This window comes from Netta rufina, assembly GCF_964035555.1.
Source record: "Netta rufina genome assembly, chromosome: 2".
In the NCBI taxonomy this organism is placed as follows: Eukaryota; Metazoa; Chordata; class Aves; order Anseriformes; family Anatidae; genus Netta; species Netta rufina.
Window position 1 is genome coordinate 109,685,056 of NC_140124.1, and position 15,331 is coordinate 109,700,386.

The 15,331-nt window shown below is 44.0% G+C and overlaps 2 protein-coding genes across 5 annotated transcripts in view; one reads left to right on the plus strand and one right to left on the minus strand.

Moving 5' to 3' along the window:
* GREB1L (GREB1 like retinoic acid receptor coactivator) overlaps positions 1 to 9,700 on the plus strand; it is a 125,961-nt gene extending 116,261 nt beyond the window's left edge. The window contains exons 27-34 of the mRNA XM_084281816.1: positions 984 to 1,145; positions 1,465 to 1,669; positions 2,341 to 2,506; positions 3,520 to 3,747; positions 5,057 to 5,198; positions 5,633 to 5,833; positions 6,734 to 6,872; positions 7,270 to 9,700. Coding sequence (XP_084137942.1) covers positions 984 to 1,145; positions 1,465 to 1,669; positions 2,341 to 2,506; positions 3,520 to 3,747; positions 5,057 to 5,198; positions 5,633 to 5,833; positions 6,734 to 6,872; positions 7,270 to 7,433 — 1,407 coding nt within the window. The 3' untranslated portion in view covers positions 7,434 to 9,700. The remainder of the gene's footprint in view (positions 1 to 983; positions 1,146 to 1,464; positions 1,670 to 2,340; positions 2,507 to 3,519; positions 3,748 to 5,056; positions 5,199 to 5,632; positions 5,834 to 6,733; positions 6,873 to 7,269) is intronic.
* A 615-nt stretch (positions 9,701 to 10,315) lies between these two features.
* Positions 10,316 to 15,331, minus strand: part of ESCO1 (establishment of sister chromatid cohesion N-acetyltransferase 1) — a 33,081-nt gene continuing 28,065 nt past the window's right edge. For 3 of the 4 annotated variants that reach the window (XM_084281275.1, XM_084281277.1, XM_084281276.1), the window contains 3 exons: positions 14,355 to 14,498; positions 13,777 to 13,964; positions 10,316 to 11,179 (listed from right to left, as the gene is read on the minus strand). In XM_084281275.1, the coding sequence (XP_084137401.1) occupies positions 11,032 to 11,179; positions 13,777 to 13,964; positions 14,355 to 14,498 (480 nt within the window). In that variant the 3' untranslated portion in view covers positions 10,316 to 11,031. Of the gene's footprint in view, positions 11,180 to 13,776; positions 13,965 to 14,354; positions 14,499 to 15,331 lie in introns of those variants that run through there. The other variant, XR_014618191.1, reaches the window with a different exon arrangement.

Below are 15,331 nucleotides of genomic sequence, written 5' to 3' on the forward strand. Positions count from 1 at the left end.
TTTGAAACCTCGTGCTTCATTCAGCGTGTTGACACAAGCAAATCCTCCCAAAGGACTCCTTTGTTCCCTTTACACATCTTTGTCAAACACAGTGATGAGTAATAAATATGAATATCCCCTTGTACGCCTGAGCTGTGCATGTAGAATTAGGAGAGTTAAACTCAGAGAAATTAGGTATCCAAAGGGGAGTCACTGGATAGTGAGGAGGGGAAAAGATACGGAAATGCTCTAGCAGAACCTAAATAAAACCCTTTATATTCTTCATCCACGCTTAGGCTGATTATTTTGGTTGTTTAGTAAAGATTATAGAGGGGTGACTGCTAAGAGTAAATGGTTTGACCTTGAGCTAAGACACATGTGTCTTGAGGATGAAGTCTTACCAGATATGCAGGCACTTTGTATCCACGTACATGGCTCCGTGCAGCGCTGTGCAAGCTCAGGCTCACCCAGATACCTCACAGCCTTGTTAATGGGGTCTGCCTTGGTTACTTAGCTGCTTACCAGAGTGCTGTCACAGGACAAATACCACCCTAATGCGGCTGTGCTGCTGCTGCTGCCTGTGAATGGCAGAGCTCTCTGCTGTGGAGGCAGAGCCCGCTGTTACCTGTGTCTTTGAATCTTCTGGGAAAATGTGTTGGGACGGTTTCTTTCCCTGTGTCTGTGTATTTCATTTCTCCTTGTAAATACCGACAAATAATTTCCAGCTCAGATAGCCTTCAGAAGAGCCCAGGTGGGCCAAAGATGGTTACTGGTACAGAAGGCTGGCTGTTTTAAGAGTGAGGCAAGTTACATGCCTAAACAATGCAGCTTATGGTAAAGGAAGTGAGAATATAATAAAGTTAGCTTCAGCTACTGAAAGAAAATGTTGTGGATGTTCTTTTGTGGTGGCTGCCAGTATTGTGACTGCAAGAGCAGGCTGCCAACTGCTCCTTTTGGATTACCTGCTTGCAAATCCTTCTCCCGCTTCTTTTTGTTTTATACAGGTGTCTGACTCCACCCTGCATGCGTTCACATTTTCATCCTCGATGCTAGGAGAAGAAGTGCAACTGCATTTTATAATCCCCAAGTCCAAAGAGAACCATTTTGTCTTCAGCAAGCAAGGAAAACATCTCGAAAGCATGCGGCTCCCACTCGTTTCTGACAAGGTGCGTGTGCTGCTCTCGTCCATCTGCTGGCTGCATACGCTGAGTGCAGTCAGCTTGACAGACGTTTGCAAGTCAGTGGTGGTTGGCAGGTTTATTTTTTCCTTCTTTTATCTTAGTCCTTTGCATAATTCTTACCTAACTCTCCTTAGAACTGGAGTTTTTGAAGAGAATTGTCCCTATTTGTCTTCCTAGTATCCCAGTCCTGGCGTGTTGCAATGATCAATAACGTTCAAGACCAGAATATATAACAAATAAAAACCCACGTCAGGAACAACCAGGTTTTTATGTAATGTTGGCCAAATGTCTCCTGTTCTAGCAGAATTTGAACGCAGTCAAGAGTCCAATCTTCACTCCATCAAGCGGACGCCACGAACACGGCCTCTTGAACCTCTACCACGCCATGGAAGGCATCAGCCACCTCCACCTCCTGGTGGTCAAGGAGTACGAAATGCCGCTGTACCGCAAGTACTGGCCCAACCACATCATGCTCGTCCTGCCTGGCATGTTCAACAACGCTGGCGTTGGTAAGAGACACGGGCAGTGCTGTGAAAACACCAACATCCGTGCTGGGCAACACGGGTCACCTTGTGAAACGCTTCACAGTGCTGTGGCAATAGCAGCAAGCTGTGTGCAGAACGTGGTGGTTTGAAAGAAATGCTGCGAGGGACATAGGGGGGATATTTGCAGTGATCACTGCCTTCTCAGTTTAAAATCTGATGGCTTTTCGGCCGTATTTGGTCATTTTGCTCAGCCCTGCTGTGTGAATGTTCATTCTAGACGTTTTACACATTTTTCTTTTTCTGTTAGCTGAAGCTAAATATTAACTGCAGCTGAACACTGGGGACTTGAACTTTGGACTTCATTTTTCTGGAGTTTCGGAGTTCTTCCTGCGAGAAGTTTTAAATAGCTTCAGTTTTCAGATCTCAGACACTCTTTGATTCAAGTTATTCTTTCAGTGCCCACTAAATCACTTTCTGTAGTCTCTTAAAAAGCCTGCTTTTCTTCATAGCTTGCCTTTTAGATTGCAGTCACACTGAAAAGGGGCCATTTAGATTTCTTTTTAAACTGAGATGTTCTGAGCACCAAGTTCATAAAGGGTAATGATTGCAGCTCATTGCGTAGCCTTCCTTTGGGAAGAGAGAGCGATGAAGTCAAACCGAGTTCTCTGTCCGTCTCCATTCTGGTGTTTCCTCAGGTGCTGCCAGGTTTCTGATTAAGGAGCTGTCCTACCACAACCTGGAGCTGGAGCGAAACCGCTTGGAGGAGCTGGGAGTCAAACGCCAGTGCGTGTGGCCTTTCATTGTGGTCATGGATGATTCCTGCGTGCTGTGGAACATCCACAGCGTCCACGAACAGTCCAGGTGAGTCACCACCCAGCGCAGGGCAGTTTCTCTGACCCAGCAGGGAAAGCAGCACCGCTCCAGTCAGCACCCGCAGCTCCGGCTCATCTGTAGCATCTGACAGCGAGTGAAAGACCAGACAGCTGGGAAAGCAGGGCAGCTGGAACTGCTGGGAGTGCACTCAAAATACGGCTAAGAGAGCCGCTTTTGGCAGTGACTTGGATGCAGCAGCATCAGGCAGGCTATCCAAAAGGCCTCACAGCGGTCATTATCTACTCAATTGCTAGTTAAATAGTCCAGGAACAGCACGCTTGGACACTAGATCTATTCCCTAAAATGCCAAAAAACACATCCTTCTCCTTGCTACCATCTGCCCCTCACTCAGAGCAGTGGGAAGGCTGCAGATTTGTCCTGCTTGCCACCGACGTCCAACCTAACGCTGTGACACGCTTCCACCTGGCTCTGCCCTTACGGCCGTGTCCCACAGCAAGCATCGTCTGCAAACCTCTGCCTGTGCACAGCTGTTGCGAAAGCCACTCGCGCTTTCAGTGACTATGTGGGGTGATTTCTCAGTATTTTACTTCCCTCGTTTCTTTTGATTCAATTTATGTTTACCAATGAAAGGTTTGTTTCGGAAGCTTCTGCTTTTCAGAAGGCTTTAAGCTGTTGCTCTCAGTGCTTGTGCTGTTCATTACTGAAAAAACAGCCTTCCAGAAATGCTGCACGAGGTGATCCCTTTTCCTTTTCTAAATTGCTGCACAAGACCTGATTCTGCTGAAGAGCCCATTTTCCTCGGAGGAGTAAATTGAGGGGATAAGATGAATTGGCTGCTGTTTAAAGTCTGTGTTTGTTTATATATTTTACAGCACGCAGAATAAACAGTAGTGATTGCTAATGGACTTTCTTGGACCTGTATTCCATTAATTACACATCTATATATATAGATATATTCACACACAGAAGCACTTATATATGGCATGTGTTCTATAAGCATAATCAGCCAGGTTTGTATGTTGTATGATTACATTTTGCAGCCAGTCCCTGGAGCCTGAGGGTACCAGTAAGAATGTCTCCTTGAAGAGTGTTCTCCAGCACATGGAAGCCACCCCCAAAATCGTTCACTATGCAATACTGGGCGTGCAGAAGTGGAACAGCAAGCTGAATGCCAGGAGCACGAAGGCTCCGTTCTCCAGGTGCCACGTGCGTGACTTTATACTGCTCAACATAGACCTGACCCAGAATGTGCAATATGATCTGAACAGGTAGGCAAGACGTGCTGGTGCTGAAAGGGGGTGGCGTGACGAGCAGCTTGTCGCTGCGTTTTCTAAATGCTTTGGGGATAAATCAGAAGGTCCGGGCTGAGGTACACGATCACAGCACAGCGGTGCACGCTGCGCCAAAAGAGCTGCCGGAGGGAGACCGTGAGGCGAGGCAAGGGAGGGCTGCAGAGGACCGAAGGGGCAGGGATCAAAGAAGAAAAGCTTCAGGAGAAAAAAATAAATGAGGAGGAGAGCAATAATAGAGGGAAGAGGCCAAAGTGACAGCAGTCACAGGAAGTGTGTGGAGCCTTTGTAAGAGGCAGGAGCCTGCTGTGTGACTGAGAGCAAGAGTGTAAGCAGAGGCTGAGCATTGCTACGCCACGTGCCCTGAGGAGGGATTCCTGGCACTTCGCTCACCTCTCCTCCCTGTTGCCACCTGGTTTGGGAATTAAAGAGATGAACAGTTAACTTTCCGCTATAAACTTCCTTTTTTTCCCTTCCTCCTTCTCACTCCATCCTAAAGCATTTAAATAAACCACTGTTGTCATGGGGCTTTACCTCTAATTCTCATCGCAGACATTGGGCTGGCCAAATCCAATTCCCTGTCCCCCCTGATCGTGGCCAAGTGAGTTTGGAGTAAACCCCCTCTCTGGCCCTGGGGCATCTCCTGCTGCTATTTTCAGGGATCCCGTGTATTTGAGCGAGGAGCTGCAGCCAGCCAGTGCAAGCCAGGGTCTGGCATGGCTTGCAGAGTGCTTGATGTCACGTTCTCTGCCTGGCTGAATCATGAGATGGGAGTCAGCCCACAGACAGGACCGTCACATCTGAAGTAACGCAGGGTACGCGTTAGGTCTCTGCTGCTCTGTCTCCCGCAGCCAAATATTTGTCCAAGCCCGTTTCTCTGGAGGCTGGACACTGCAGCGCTCTAAAATATGTCAACTCTAAAATACAGGGGAAAAAAATAAATAAAAAAGGGAAAAAAAAAAGGGAGGGGACGAAGTGCTCGGTGCCAGTACATGACGAGGGTGAGAGGCATGGCCAAGCTTGCTACGAGGAAGAAACCTGCAGGCATGCTGAAAAGTGAAGATTTGTTTTGTCTTTGGATTACCTGAAACCACTTTCCTACACCGGGAACACGCTGAGGAAATGGTTCTTAGGCGCTGTGCAGAGAATTTGTACAGGAACCGTATCGGACTGTCTCCAGAAATCACTGCTAAGCCAGCTCTGATGCATTTTAGCTGAGGCTGTGTGAAAGCTGGCTTACTCCCAGCAGCAGCACAGCTGGTTTAGTCATCTTGTGTTTAATGTCCAGGTATTTCTGTGAAGATGTAGATTTTAATCTGAGGACCAACAGCAGTGGCCTGCTCATCTGTCGCTTCAACAACTTCAGTGTCATGAAGAAACATATCCAGGTTGGAGGACAAAAGGACTTCATCGTTAAGCCAAAAATCATGGTGAGTGTGTGTGTGTGCTCCACCCTACACTGAGGGTAAAGTCAGGACCTGGTCACCTTAGAAAGAATGAATTTTTTAGCCCTTTATGTTTATTTAGGGCTTATTTGAAATCTAACATTCATAATCTGTGGTAGGGCTGCCACCTAAATAGAAAATAATAAATACATGGCTAATTATAAATTATTAACAACAATCCTCCTGATCTATTAATGGTTTTACACTAAAACAGTTTTAAACTAAAAGAGGGGAGGTTTAGATTAGGCATTAGGAAGAAATTCTTCACTCAGAGGGTGGTGAGGCACTGGCACAGGCTGCCCGGAGAAGCTGTGGGTGCTTCTCTGCCATGGTGACCCCTTCCCTAACTGGATGAACTCCTGCAGAGAAGATGCACTTAGAGGGGAGGTTAAAAGTTGCTCTCCTTGGTTTTGTTGCAGGTTTCGGACAGCCTGGCACCAATAATGCCTCTTCAGTATGTCTGTGCCCCGGACAGCGAGCATACCTTGTTGGCAGCCCCATCGCAGTTCCTCCTGGAGAAGTTCCTTCAGCACGCGACGTACAAACTCTTCCCCAAGGCCGTTCACAACTTCAAGAACCCGGTGCTGGCCATTGACTGCTACCTGAACATCGGGCTCGAGGTACAAAACACACAGGGGTAACGGGGACCGGTAAACACCAACCTTCACTGCGACTCGTTCTTTAGGTTGAAAAACCCCTTTTGTGAACCCCCAGCACCACGGGTAGCGTTTGAAGATGCTGATGTAAAACATCTCTGGTGTTTGAGCTTGAAGGAGCTCTGGGGGGCTGGCAGTAAAACCTCCTCGCTGGGTGGTGCGGGCAGAGACCAGAGGGAGGGAGCACGTCCATCTTACCTAAATAATATTTCACGTAGAGCAAAAGTCCTGAAGTGATGCTGTTTTGCTGTGACAAAACTGGGTGTGCTGTGTAGCTTTCTGTACAGCTACCCACAGAAGTTTTCAGATCACTGTCACACCCATATTTTTACAGCATTTTATCATCTGTGCTTGCTTTATCCTTGCAACAAGCTTGTTCTGGCTGAGAGTTTCTGATGCAACTCTTCTGGTGGCTCGCTTCACTGATGGACAAAGCTCTTCCTGTGCAGTGCTTCTCTCCATTTATTTACAGGCTCTTCTTTTTGTGAAATGGGCTTCTAGGGAAACTTTTTTTATTATTTTTGCAAGTGTATCTATAGCTAGGCAGATGTAATTTTTGAACCCTTCAGTCAGTTTGAACAGGGTCTGAAGCAGAGGGAAAGCCCAACACGAGTTTTTTTCTGGCCTGTTTCACGGAGGTCAGTGGCAAGGCAGAGGAGAAACCCTTCAGTACAGGAAGAGTCACGGCACTGAAACGCGGGAGAGTCCCAGTGCTGGCAACCACTTGGCTGGCCACTGCGGCCAGCAAAAGACACGCGGCTGCACAAAGGAGCTGGCGCTTCGCTAGTTTCAGTGCCCGTGTAATTAGTTAACTAACATTTGCTAACAGAGAGGGGCTGCCTTTCTTTTCCCCTTCTGTTCCAGGTGGCGATATGCTACGTTAGCTCCCGCCCGCACTCGGTCAACGTCAACTGCGAAGGGGTGTTTTTCAGCGGACTTCTGCTCTATCTCTGTGACTCTTTTGTGGGCGCGGACCTCCTCAAGCGGTTCAGGTTTCTGAAAGGTAATCACCTTGCCCGGCTGCACAGCCTCGTTGCCTTGCTTGCCTGTGAAGCGGTAGCACGGAGGAAAAGGGAACGGTTAGAAGAACAGACAGGTTCATTAAGCAGCTCCATTTGCGGTTGCTGCTGCCATTGTTTTCAGAAGCAGCAGATGGATTGTTTATTTTTGGAGTGTAAAATGTTGCCCCTTTAGTAGTAAGCGCAGGCAATTGAACCTTAGCTAAGCTTTGATAAATCACGTTCATTATGTTATTATAAAGTGACATCATGCGCTCTGCTACAGTTCGTGCTCTCTGCTACAGTTGATACTAACGCCTTGTACTTACACTGCCTAGGGCAATGAATTGAGAAAAGACAGTTGTTATTGTACCGAAGATCTAACGTGCTTTTCCATTGAAGGTGCCACGCTGTGCGTCATATGTCAAGACAGGAGCTCGCTACGGCAGACGATAGTCCGCTTGGAGCTGGAGGACGAGTGGCAGTTCCGCCTCCGGGATGAGTTTCAAACTGCTAACAGCAGCGATGACAAACCGCTCTATTTTCTTACCGGACGCCATATATAAGCTTCGATAAGACACCGATAACAAAGAAAAAAAGAACTTTTTTTTAAAAAAAAAAAAAAGTACAATCACTGTGGAGCAAAGTGCAACCAATATTTATCTAGACTTCTCTAAAGGATTCCCCAAAATTCTAAAGTAGGCTTTATTCCTAGGTATAAAATTACCGCAGCAGTTACGATTTGAAGGATCATGGATTCGCGTTATGTTCTCATCAGTCCCAACCGCTGGCACTAATCACACCGCCAGCCGAGGCGCAGGATCTAGGAAGAGGACCTGATTTGGTCAATGAAGAATTCTCTTTACCTTCAGCTGAGCTAGGGGAAGAGTTTGCTTTCCGCAGCTGCTAGCTTGAATGTGTTACAAGAAACTCAGCGCAGCATATGGGATTTATTGAAGATACGTGGAGGAGAGCCCGCTGTTTCTCTTCAGCTCTGTACTTCGGTACGGGAATACTCAGGGGTTTGAAACTACAATGTAACGTAGGTATTTGTATTAAAAGGAATAGTCTTGTTCTCTGTGCAGTGTTAGTTGAAGATTTGTAATTGTGTATGTATTGAAACTGTCTTTGGCAAAATTTCCACAGGTGTTCTAAGTTTACTACTTAAACCTGAACAAATCAGCAGAGGCGTGGCAGGCACCGTGCACACAGGTGCTCCCAGCAGCGTTATTTCACCCGCTAGGTACCTTGGCTTGCTCGGTGTCCTCACGCAGCTCCAGCTGGCTGCAGGTGTAAGATCAGGTCTGTCCGTTCACAGCCGTAGGTGATTCAGGTGCCAGGAGGGCATCAGTGCCGGGGCTGCATTGGGGAGAGAAAAGAAGAGTCCAACTGAATGAGAGCAGCGCGTACAACAGCTTAGGGGGCAAGTCCTGAGGAGCTGGGGCTGCTCAGGAGAGATTCTGTCCAGAAGCAACCCCCACCTAACACCGCCAGCCCCTCGTTTGGTTGACCCCTGTGCATAGTGGTTGTGGCCTGCGAGCTGCTCCAGAAAGAATGCAGCGCGGTACGATTTGGCTGTCAGGGTTGAAGCACACCGGTCCGCTGTTTTCCTCGTGCAGTTAACCAATTGGTATTTCCAGATCTTTCCAAAATAAAAATATCCCTGCACATCATAACCCCACTTATTAAAAAGTGCAGCATGTTTTTAGAAGAGGTTCAGGTACGTTCATCTAATCCCCCCAAAACTAACACATCTTGCTTTATCCTTGACCTACAACTCATTGGAGAAGGACCTGCCAAAGCTGCATTTTTTTTTAAACACATAGTGTCAATTGAGCAACTTCTTTATCTGGTGAAAAGGTGTTTACAAATGGGAAAAACAACATATATTAGACTGAGGCTAAAGGAAAATGGGTTGCATATAAATGTCTTAATGTAGCTTCACTCTGATGCTGTACATTTGGCAAATTTCACGTGAACAACCCAGTTCTGTACATTTATATTTTCCTTCAGACACAACCTGCCTTATATTTAACACTTGGAAGATGTAGGAACGCACACGATGCTTCTCGAAGCTTTTGGTACGCAGCTGACTGCGTTCCAGTGTTTCTGGTTTTGCCAGAAGGGCTGCAGGACACCCCGAGTCTCAGTGTGAAGCGTGAGGTACTGAGCCGTCAGGAAAAGGTTCCCTTTTGTTTGTGTATTTGATGTTTGCACTAAGTTCTTAAAAGTCCAGGTGCTGAGACTACTCTGGCGAGTTAGCCCTCTGGTGAGGCAGTGCAGAATTGTCCTGAAGGTTGAGCACGAAGTCAGAACGTCAGCGTATTTGCCTTCCTTTACCGAGGAACAGTAAACCAGTTTCCTTACCTCTCTCTCTGCCATGCAGAAGCAAGGAGCTTTGTAATGGAAAAGAGGATAGATGCTAAGAAGCTCAAACCCTGTACGCCTGGCCGGTTGAAAACTTTTAACTTGTTGCCTGTGAATTCCTGGAAAGGATACTGTTATTTGACATCTGGGTTATCATTATTCCTTTTTCGGTTTAAGCCTCATCATCAAGGCCATTCTTATGAATGTATTAAATTGGCCAGCATTATATTTTTCCTGTAGATGTTACTGTCTATTCGCAGGTTAAATTTGAATGTAAACTAAGATTTAAAGAATCATATTCAAATGCTTTTTGCTTAACTTATGTAATTGCTTTTTGTGACTTTTGGAGGAGGGTTCAAAACGTTGCTTTCCTAGTGTAAAGTTTTCTTAACCAAAAACTTGGTGAATTTAGCTTCACTAGTCAGTCTACCTCATGTTATTGTTTATGAACTGAAACTGTCTGAAGTTGTGGCTATGGTATGTTTATAATGTGCTTTCATTAAATTTGAATATATTAAGTTACCATTTAAGACTGCCTCTATTTTAACGGTTTGCACCAGACAAAGTTTATGTTTTTGTTTGTTTGTTTGTTTGTTTTTAAATGCCTTAAAACATAGTGCTTATACTGGAGAAACTCACAGCATAGTGCTACACTGAGTGTTACTTGTTACAAAAAGGTTAGTTCAGCATCCTGCCAGTCCTACGGATTTTTCAGGCTGGGTACCTGTGATCTGAGAGTTCCAAAATTAAAAAAACACAAATGTTTAAATTTCACCTGAATCTTACCCATCCCACAGAAGGGTTTTTAAGCCATTTTTCAAGTATGAACTTACTACCTCCCATCTTACCTCATAGCAGGTTGCTACTGAGCCAGAGCTGCTGGGAACTGACCGTAAGCATGCAATGCAAACGCGTTGTCAGTCAGGTGATTCCGATCCCAAGCAGGTGAGATGCAGTGGCTGCTTTCCAAGGAGCGCTTCCAAACACCCAGCAGCTGCCTTTAGCTGCTAAGGTAATCTCTCACAGAAACGAAAGTATAAAACACACCGAAGATTCATTCACACTCGGTATCAATACAGAGTAACTTTAGAAAAAGCTATCAAGAATTTTATTTTCAATCTATCTACATTATGTACAGATCAAGAAAGGCCACAGCAGTTTTTCAACATACAAACCCTTTAAAAGAGGAGAGCTTTATGAAGGAGCGACAAGTATCCAAGTGAAGTCCGCTAACAGAGGTATATACTCAGTACAGCACTTGCAGGGACACCAAGAGCACACCGCTCCGTGGGGGTTTCATTCCACCTCTGCGGGAGACGGGAGGTAAAACGAGTTTCCCCGCAGCCATCACCCAGGCTGCCCTTACGCCCGGCCGTGCGCAGGATGCATGCCAGGAGCTCAGGCTTGGACTCTGCTGCCTCACCCGCCCGCGGTGTTTAAGCACTGGTATATCACCACGTTAAGAACTTCAGCAGGTACTCATCAGTGAGACTATAGTCTTTGCATTTTAGTTTACAGTCCACTATGAACAATTTTCTGCTGCATGTAAACATGACTAACTAGATAAAATACAATCAAACTTCTGTAAAAGTTAATAAAATATCTTTCTTTTAAAAAAACAAAGTTAGCCTATTACTGCATTGTTTACAATTTTAATAAAATAGTACAACCTTTTGGTTGTTACCAGTCCTGAGTTCACGGTAAGAAAAATGGCCCTGGCTTCTGCGTAAGGTCTGCACCGATTCAGTACATTTTGGCAGAAGTCTCCCGATAAAAAGGGAATTCCTTCAGAAGCAGTTAAGTCTGATGCTGTCCATTGAGGAAGTTGTATACTAGGAACTGGCCGGTGCCACAGTACTGCGTCGCAAAGAGTTTTCCATCAGGAGTGGGGTCAGAGAAAGCAATTTCTTCTTTACTTAAGTATGAGCCATATATGAAGTTGCTCCTGTTTGGAAGAAAAGAAGAACGCAACACATTAATCACCCTCAGGAAATAACGTAAGAGTATTTATGCTATTAGGCTACAACCCATCAGAAACCTCCATTTGTATTTGCTATATCCTCTTTCCAAATGGTAAAAGGAATCATTCGTGCTAGGAAGGTTTTGGTATCTTAAAAAGTGTTTGTAGAGGGCAATTTCATCCGAGTTGCAACAACAGTTCAATTTCAGAGCTTAAAAGAAGGTCTGAAATCATTCCAACTATCTCTTCACAGAAAAGACACTGCTAGAACTATGGGGCTACAATCACCAGGAATGAAAATGTAAGCTGCAAAGCAGTTAGGGTCCTGACTGAGGGGTCTCAACAGACCAGATGAAATTTGAAGTTTCTAGTTTGAAGAAACAAATAACAAATAAACAAAACATTTGACATTTGGATAGAGCACAGCTTGGATTAATTTAGGACGTTTAAGAACACAGCACAAAATTCCTAAGTGATACATTTTCAATAGCGATTACATGAAGATTCGATCTAACTTCATGAAAATATCATATACATCTTCTATTCTTACTTGAAGGTAGGAAAGAATCAAGGATACCACTGTATTTTTTTGGATGGCTACATGAGCAAAGTTAGAAAACTGATCTCAGGCTTTAAGACCTTGGTGATGGGAAAAACAAAATAAACTTCTTTGGAAACAGAAGAAACTCCCAAAGTTAACTTTTTGAGTTCTGGTAAAATATACTTGCAGGTACTTGCAGAGCAAGTGTTAACACCTATCATATATGGACATCTCCATTACATCTTGAGGAAAAGACAACAGCAACAAAGTCTTTCTTCAATTATTATCAGCTTTATTGCCTTCTCAATAGTATATTACTACCTTTAGGAAGATGATTTTGAAAAATACCAGTCAAGACAGACTGAGGACCTATTTATGTATTGCACTGTGTATTTCTGACTCCAAGCATTGCAAGCTCAAGTGAAATGGAGCAGACGCTCTCAAAGTGAACTTAACTTCTGCTAGGATACCTTCAACGTTTTGAAGGCAGGATTTAGCTGGCTACTAGAATCATCCTGTTCATACTGCCTTTTGCTCAGGGAGACACTGAGGCTGAAGCTTCACCAGCAGCTGAGCAGATCCAACTGCTTACTGCCACTAAAAAGCAAGCCTTGCTCCTTCACGTCGCCTTCTGCAACTTCCTGCGCTCCCTCCCTCACACCAAACCCAGTGCACATTCAGCCTTTCTGCAAACCAGCTAACTGGGCATCAAAAAAGAGCTCTTTTGGGTGAACCTGCTTTCTACTACTTAGCAAATTAAAAATGATCTAGTGGAAGGCTAAACGAGCACCAGAAGACTGTAAAAGGTGAGGTGCAGTGCACAGCTAAGAGGAGAACTGACACCTCCTCTTGATAGCAGTAATAATCCATTAAAAAGGACTCCAAGGATCCTTTAGAGCTGTGACTGAGGGAGCAGCTCCAGCACTGCTCTGGGAAGAAGTCCTTCCATCATAAATAGTTTATAGGACACTACTGAATACACGGATTTAAAATCAGCCTTCAAAAAGAAAAGCACCCCAAAATCATCGTGGTAATACGCTCAGACAGAACGTGACCTAACAGGAAATTTCGAGTTGCTGCACCAGCCATTTGGATGCATTTATCTTGCTGTGGAACAGCTTTGCCAGGCTCTCCAAATAGCTGAGAGTGTGAGGACTGGCAGACACACGAGCGTCCCTGTGCCACAAACTCCAACAGGATGAGGTTAGCCAGGCAGCTGGCACAAACCTGACAGCCCAGCTATAACAAGAGTTGGGTAGTTTTATGCATCACTAAGGACAGGGAGTCAGACTTCTAGGAAATGTCACTAGAAGAAAGTATTTTAATGTTTAGGAGTTTCCAGAGAACAGGGGGAAAAAAAAAAAAAAAAAAAGAAAAAAAGATGAACAAAGGTTTGGAGATTCAACATTTTTAACATTTGTCTGAACAGCAGTGTGAATTTTTGTGTCCTTTTATGCATCTAGTACTTAGTCCTCAGCTGAATACACTCATTACAAGCTACTATATCTCTATGGAAGTTAATGTTTCAGAAGTCTCAGTGAACCTGAGCAAAGCCAAAAAAAATAAAAAGGTTAAAACTATCACCAAAGTACAGTTGTTAGCCACTCGACTGTATCAAATAGTTCTGGGTACATGTTTCTGCTCTTTTCCCTTTGCTACCTCTACGGAACAGACACTTGGCCAATGATTAGGTCACAGTCCTTAACACTGTGACCTTAGATGCTCTGACCAAAGACAGTCTCACTTCCTCCACTCGTAATTACCTCAGAGGAATTTACCCAAGCTCATCTGCAGTCGACTAGGCTGGCTCATTACAACTGCACTTAGCATAAAGGTTACTGTTAAGACAACCTGCAGAACACTGAGTTCAGTTAGTTACTGAACACCACAGAACACTGGAATCATCCGCTGTGCTCACCTCTACATTGCCAGTATCGCTGGAAATGTAAAGATGCAAGCCTGAGACCCAAAGGAATGCAATAAATCTCTTGGACTCCAGCCCATCAAACTCATATAACCAAGGAAACATTTTTGGTATTACCTGAGACACTCTATCATCCGAGAAGCAATCTTCTTTCGACGCATCATGCTGAATACCCATATTCGACTAATCCCGCAAATAGCAGGTTCTGGTGACGTTGAACAGCACCATGCTTTCTGTCTTTCAAATATGACTTTTTCATTTTCTGAACTAACTTCTGGAACCTTCTCTTCTATAACTCTGTAGCCCTGCAGGTGACGTCAGAATATGTTACTATATAAAAGCATCATTAATGATTGAATACAATTCTTGGGTAATATATTTCAGTTGAACATACATACATGTTAAACGCCTCACCAAAAAGAATGCATCTGTCTAATTTGATTTCTGTTGACAATTTCAGAATTGAAATATAAACGATTTAACCTCACAAAAAAACCTAAATCTTATCTGATTTAAAATAATATCAACAAAGAAAATCTAATTCTTATTACCACCTGTCGTTAAAGTGTCTGTACTTATTTGCCAAATGGCTAGTCTCAAACTCTTAGGTAATTCTATAGTTTCAGCATGTCTGAAGAACACAGTCACCAAGCACCAACTTTTAGAGGCTACCTTTCTCCAGTTCAATCACTTACCCACTGGATGTGCTCTGCAATTAAACAGCCAATAACTTTTTTGTCGTTGGAAATAAAAAGAAGAGTTTTCGTTCTAGAGTAACACATGAGCGGAGCTTGCTGAAATCCCAAGTCATTGTCTACCATTTCTCTAATTTCTTCAACCTGTCAAAATAAGTTGATATGCTGCATAAGAAACATGTGTATAAATACATATTTTTACAAATATACATTAAAATTACAGATTTACAGAAACACACTAAGTTATCTAGAACACCAAAAACTATTCCAGAAGTTAAGGATTATTGGAAGGAAAGTGCAACACACAAGTCCACATAAGTTTTCCTTAAATTATACTTGTCTGGAAACATGAAGAGCAGAAACCTCTAAATCAGCTTCCAGTAAGTCCAGACTCATTTAGCCAAAGGCTAACAGGGAGGATGCACATTATCAAACTGTGGACTCTGGCATTTTAGCCAGAAAATGAGGTCTATACAAAACATTAAACAAGTGTAGTGGAAGGTTTTCAGCTGGTTATTTTTAAAGTCTTGAAATAATGAATCCATTAAGGGTCTTGAGCAGATGATAGCAAGCACAGTGCCAAGGGGTTTGCATAAGGGATCATGCATGTGTTTGCTGAAACGGAATGATTAGCTGTTGCCTCCTTCCTCGAGCTTTTGGCTCTTCCGTTAGTTTGTAAAGCTTAACTGGAACTCAAAATTTCAATGTTTAATTTAAAATGTTTAGTTAAAGAAGTTTTAAACTTGCTAATGCAAGTTTAAAAGAAACTTATGAACTCCAGCATGAATATAAAGAAAAGCTTACGCTTGAGCTGAGGTTTTACTGGGGGAATCCTATACCTGTAACCAGGCACTGAAACATCTCATCACTTACAGGAGTCCGAAATAAATGTGGCCTTTTCTATGCAGTGCATTAAATGGCATAAGTGTCTTTAATGCATGTTGTAGTTACATTACTAAAGCAATACTGGAATTACT